Source organism: Atta cephalotes, assembly GCF_000143395.1.
Source record: "Atta cephalotes unplaced genomic scaffold scaffold00019, whole genome shotgun sequence".
NCBI classification, from domain to species: domain Eukaryota; kingdom Metazoa; phylum Arthropoda; class Insecta; order Hymenoptera; family Formicidae; genus Atta; species Atta cephalotes.
In genome coordinates this window covers 320,437-326,757 of record NW_012130083.1, presented here as the reverse complement: position 1 = coordinate 326,757, position 6,321 = coordinate 320,437, and the positions used below count along the sequence as shown (strand labels likewise).

Below are 6,321 nucleotides of genomic sequence, written 5' to 3'. Positions count from 1 at the left end.
TACACACACACACACACACACACACACACACACACACACACACACACACACACACACATCGTTGAATGTTATTAGAGAAAACCGTTATAGGTTAACGTTCATCTTCTCATGAAGAGAATATTCCTGTAAGATATCATGCGCCCTTAAGGCCGATCAAATAAAGACCGCTTGTTGCGCCCCAAAGGACAAGTAGACAGAAGTTTGGAATGGAAGGTTGGTTGGTCGACACCTGCTGAGCTAGGGACGAACAATTACTGTTAATTAAGATGGGCGTGCCGCACAGGTCACACTTGCCAATCTCAAGGCTTTTGACAAAGAACAGGTCAGGCTGTTTCGTGAACTCTAATTCACTCTTAGTGAATAGTTAAAATTTCCTTGCATTTTGGTTTCTATGATTTTTATATCATGTTATACAAAAGTAGAATTTTTTAAATATAGCAACAATGATAGATAAAGTACGAGAAAGAAGGCATCGATACCAAATTGCTCTATAATATTAAGGATATATATCAGGATATATAATATGTGTAATGCGTCTTTAATTTATATAACAATTAAGATTTTACTATCGATTTGTTAAGAAAAGGATCAAAGAGAAAGATAATTGATATGCTGAATTAACTTTTATCAAACAATGATATTTATGTCAGAACTTTACTCGATCAATCTTTTATCAATCAATTAACTCTCAAAAAACACTTATTTTATTTTTACAGATTTCACCGAAGTACCGGAAGAAAAGAGCCGGTGCCGAGACGCAATAGAGCGCCGCATAGCCGCTCCTCTCTTCTTCGTTTCGCCGTTGGAAACCGTCGGTGGGCTCTCTGAGCCCACCCTTTCATCGGTCAAACTGGCGAGCGCGTTAACCGCTGGCATGAACCCCCACCATCCGGGCCACTCCGCAGCCTACCCCCACCATCCCTCGCTCTCGAGCAGTCCGCATCATCCAGGGCCCGGCGGGCCGCATCACGCGTATGGGACTGGTGGAGGTGGCGGAGGTGGCGGTGGCGGCGGCACCACGACCACCCCCGACTTACCCAGCCCGCATTCACCTCAACATAGTGGTGGTGCAGGCGATCCCGCCACTCCTTACGGTGCCCTACAACCTGGACAGGGTATGGGCAGCAACGGACATCATCATAGCGGTGGCGGCATGATGCCAGATCATCCACATCACCCTGGACATCCCCATCCGCATATGCCGGGGCATCCCGCGTACCCGCCGGTTAATCACAACAATAATTGCACGCTCAAGGTGAATATTGTATTTTTACGTAATGTCTGATTTTATGTAATAATTTATCGGCGCTACGCTTTGTCTTAGCGCCAAGACCATACCATCTCCTGATGTCTTCGGTTATTTTTGAAATATCAGTATTTCGTTAATATTTTTTTATATGCGCGTATGAATTACATATGCTCTGAAATTCAATTTTTTCTTGTACGAGTGAAGCGATACAGGTGGTTCCAAAGACGAAGAGTGGCGAAAAATTCCAAGACCCTCCGACTTCGTCATAAAGGACTCGGGAACGGTATAACATAGGGTCACAGGGTACAATTCGACAGTATTATCCGTCCGACCCTCACTTACCCCACCATTGACAAACGTAACAATATAGGCATTTATGATGGAGAAATATAATTGAATAGGGGCGGAGGGGCTCGCGCGGTTCCCTCTTGCAGTTTTTTGCTCGATGCTTTACCTGCCCCTTTCCCTTTCTTCTCTTCCCTGCCCTTGCATCACACAACGTTCTGCCTTTTTCAGAGTATATTGCTTCTCCAACTTTCATTCTTTATTCACCTTTCTGTGTTGACTGTACCCTGTCTTCCGGTTTCCAACGCCCAAAGACGTACATACATCTGTTGCTCTACTTTGTGAACTGTTTTTCGATGATTGCTACTATAGAGTCTTTTTTTTCAACTACGTTCTGGTTTAAATTTAACAGGACATTTTCTTATTTTCTAAATAATTCGTCCAATTATCTGGCTTTTCTCTGCTATTTGTATAAATGTATGTAACATACGAAATTGTGTTACAACCACAGTTTAAATCTCTCTTTTTGAGAAAAATGTAATTGGGATTTTATTTTATCAATTATGACTGGAAGAGGATGACATTGACTTGGACAGCAACAAAAGTTACATGTTTTAAATTTTCTTATACTTTCTTGTATATCTAGAATTGTTATCCGATATTAATAGTGGCTGTTTTGGAAATCAAGATAAACACTTTTTATTCCAGGTGTCTGAAATTTTATACTGTTAAATTTTCTAAAATTCACATTCTAAAATTTTTTTTTCTCATGATTTAAATAATCAAGTGCCATAATTGTTAACTCGAATCTATCAATTATTTGGATTCTTGAATGACGTACTGTCGTATTCATTCTTCGAATTTTTTGGATCTTCTTTCTGTCATTCTTTCTTATAATCTTTCTTATAGTTTCTCAGTCTTGTTTCCACTCGTATACTGTCACTGTCTCACTCCGATTCATCCTTATTCTCTCGCTGCTCCTTTTTTTCTCTATATTGAGTTTTCTGTATTCGTTATTCCTTCTCTTTTCTCCTCACTTCTACCGTTCTCCTTATTTTTTCTCTCAAATCTTCTTATGTTTTTCATATTTTTATCTTTACCTCCTTCATATCTTCTTAGTTTTAGACTCCCTTCTATTTCTCTTTTTTTATCCCTCTATTTTGTTTCTCTTTCTCTAGCCTGTTTTGCATCTCTTTTTTCATTCCTGTGCTTTGATTTCCTGTCTCTTTCTGCATTTTTTTCATAATTTGTTTTTCATACTATATCTTTTCTTTTTTTTCTGCTACTTTATTTTTTACTTTCTTTACCATTATATTCCATAAATGTATACGTAATGTATCTGAAAATTCGCCGCAACTTTCGCTTTACACAACATTGTAAGACTCACGGCACTTAGGAAGCCTGTCCCAGAATATATTCCTCTCTCACCTCTGTCTGTCTTTGTTCCTCTCCTGTTTCTCTCTCTTTTTCTTTCTCCCCCTTCCTACCATTCTCTTCTCTCAACCGATGCTATGGAAAAGACCCCTTCCCCTTTCTCTCCCCTTCCCAGTCGTTGGGTCTCTCTCTGTCTGGCACACGAATGGGTCCCTCCGTTCACCTCCCCTCTCAATCCGCTCTGTTTCCTTTCCCCTCGCCTCGTTGATCCATCACTCTGTCTTTATCTTGCCTTCTCTTTCAGCGTTGGTTGGTTCTTTTCTAGACTCGCCTTTTTATATTCTCCCTACCCTGAGACCAAGGTACCTGAACCCGCGCAGGCCCGCAGGCATTCGGGGGGCCCGCAGCACCAGCCAGTTGGGTCCCGTCCGTACGTCGCTTCGCTTCGTTTCGTTTCGTTTCGTTTCGTTTCGTTTCGTTTCATTTCGTTTCGTTTCGTTTCGTTTCGTTTCGTTTCGTTTCTTCTCTTCTCTCCTCTCATTCCCTTTCTGTATACGTACATCCATGCACCGCGTTACGCGAGGATACGGCGACGCCGAAAGTGGCAAGCTTCGCTTATAGTCATCTGAAGTTCTTAGAGGCTTCGTTTCCATAATACTGTGTGAAATTCGACGGGGAAGCGAGGTCCTCCGGATCCTTGAAATCCCGCAAATCGCGGTGGGGGAAAGTGAGTGTATCGCAACGGGAACTTGTTCGAGGTCGAGTGATATCATTGGCCGAGTGAATTCGGAGTGCGGCCCGAGATCAGTTTTTCGACATTGTTCTTTTTTTTTCCTCTCTTTTCTTTCGCTCCATTTCTTTTTTTACCTTCGTGCTCCACGGTGAGAGAGAGAGAGAGACACACACACAGTGAAGTGCGTCATGGAGGTCCAATACTCGTATCAATACAACGCGATTACGCCACGGATGAATAAGTGGATCTCCGGCATCAAAACGGAAGTCAAAGTAAGATTACATGCGCAGTTGAGAACATTTTTTTTTTCTTTTCGCGCGGGAAATATATCTTTTTCGGAGACTACGCTCGTCGACACGACGCAATAGCAATTAACGCATTTGCTCTCATATTCTGTGACGCAAGTCGAATGAATATTGCTGTGCGTAGCGTACCGTGTCCGACTATTCGCATAACTGCACGGGCAGACGTTGTTATTTGAAAGTCATCCTACACCACGGGATTATTACGTTGATAGATATTAAATATACGAATGTAACAAATACAAGTACACATGTTAAGTATGCGTGTATCCAATGTAATTTTTGTGTACTTTTAACATAGAAATCTATAGCTACACTGAGAAAAAAAAATAGTTGCAATTGCCATAATTTAACTATAATTTATAGTCATTTTCAGTAACAACTCTATATTTTTTGGAGTAGAGTTATAAATAGAATTATTATTATAATAGTATAACAGCAATAACTTTAAAAATAAAGCTTTTAATCATTTAATTTATCTATATTTTACCATACAATTATGGTCACAAATATTTTTCTCTCAGTGTAGCAGCTGCAATAACAGCGCATCTGGCTTGTATTGAAATCGACACTTGTTTTTAATCACCGAATTGTTTCTTTTCTTTTTATGTGTGTATATTTCTACAAATAACACAGATAGACCAATTAATTTTATCTTCAAATTTTTTATTACTTTTTCCACAAAAATAGTTGCACATATCATTTTTTTTCATCTTTTTAGATAAATATAATTATCGAGAATTAGAAGAAGAACTTGTTATCGACAAGAAGAACTTGTCAAATATAAGATCAATGCAATTTCATTGAATTAATGATAAACTAAAATATTTTTAACAATACTGTATTGAGCAATGTTGCACAAAGTGAAATTAGCGAGCAAGTTGTAGATCCCGCTAGCAAGAGTTACGTTCGCCTACGTGTGTTTGCATAATCACGAGTAAGCATTCATAATAAGCGCGCACTTAAGACGCCGTAATGATTTAGTGTTCGTTAATGACTTTCTGTTTCGCATTAATTACCACGATGCTTGAATTTCTACTTATAATGGGCTAGAAACGATTTCTAAGTTCTATGGCAACTCGTATACGTGTCCTCTTAAAAAAATATGTCCGCCATCATTTTTTAGAACTCAAACTCACTTCGCAACAATCATCTCTCTTGCTGTCTCAAGAAAACGTAATAACAAGTTTAATTTAATACAAATTAAACTGCGTAATATATCCTTAACTAGATACAAATTAATGTAAATTATAGTCTGCTATTTATGAATTTCAAATAGTATATGTTATACACTTAAGAAGTGACAAAAATGAAAACTTGATGTTACAGCAAGAAGGTGTCCCTAGCGGGTCAACGGGTCTTCGGCAATGCGCCGCCTGCGGTGTACAAATAGTGGAAAGATGGTTGTTGCTAGCGATGGATCGCTACTGGCACATTGGCTGTCTCAAGTGCACGTATTGCAACGTAGTATTGGGAGAGATCGGCCAGTCCTGCTACACCAAAAGTGGCATGATCCTCTGCAAAGCCGACTACAGACGGTGAGTCGTAGTTGTTAATTTCTCTTAAACCGAACATATCGAATCCATCGATCAACGGGAAAATAGCCGAGAAAGTTAAAGAAAAAAGGAAAGCAGAATGAAAAAGTTCCTTTTTCGGTAAACTTGGAGAACGTCTTCAGACGTTCGCATTCTCAGCGCACTGCATTCTTCTTCGCATATCGCCGCTTATCATGTCGAAAAGTTGATAACGATGACTCATGAATAAATTAGAAATTATCGCTTCCATTAAATTAGTGCGACTCCGTCGCACAACATGAGACATTGGATAATCCGGCTTTACTGGCGCAGGCGCGATTCCGCGTGGCCGACAGAGAGAATCGGCTCCGTCTAATTTCTTGAAACTAATAACAACGCCCGACGCTTCGTTATTAATAATAAATACTGTTATTGTGCGCGGCCATTATGGCTAATTTATCGTGGTACTTGCCGCGCGTTCGTTTATACCGTGCCGAGATTCCTGGGAGCCAATATCGTGTAATCAACATTCCTCTCGTGCAAAATAGCCGCGGAACTAGGAAGTTGCTGTTTTACGTCATAATCATATTTGCCTTCTTTTTTCCAATATCTATGGCAATTATTTGCTATATTGTTAAAATATATTTTGTACAGCATGTGGACATCGTTACAATATCTAAATATATGTTAAAATCTTAAAATCTGGGGCTTCCAGTGATTTAGAAATATAGAATTAAAATTGAAAAAAGTCAGTATATATATATATATATATATATATATATATATATATATATATATATAAGAGAGAGAGAGAGAGAGAGAGAGAGAGAGAGAGATATATATATATATATATATATATATATA

At 39.2% G+C, this 6,321-nt stretch overlaps 1 protein-coding gene across 1 annotated transcript in view; it reads left to right on the top strand.

Moving 5' to 3' along the window:
* The first annotated feature begins 721 nt into the window (after positions 1-721).
* LOC105618940 (LIM/homeobox protein Lhx9) overlaps positions 722-6,321 on the top strand; it is a 43,139-nt gene continuing 37,539 nt past the window's right edge. The window contains exons 1-2 of the mRNA XM_012200471.1: positions 722-1,255; positions 5,273-5,481. Of these exons, the coding sequence (XP_012055861.1) occupies positions 875-1,255; positions 5,273-5,481 (590 nt within the window). The 5' untranslated portion in view covers positions 722-874. The remainder of the gene's footprint in view (positions 1,256-5,272; positions 5,482-6,321) is intronic.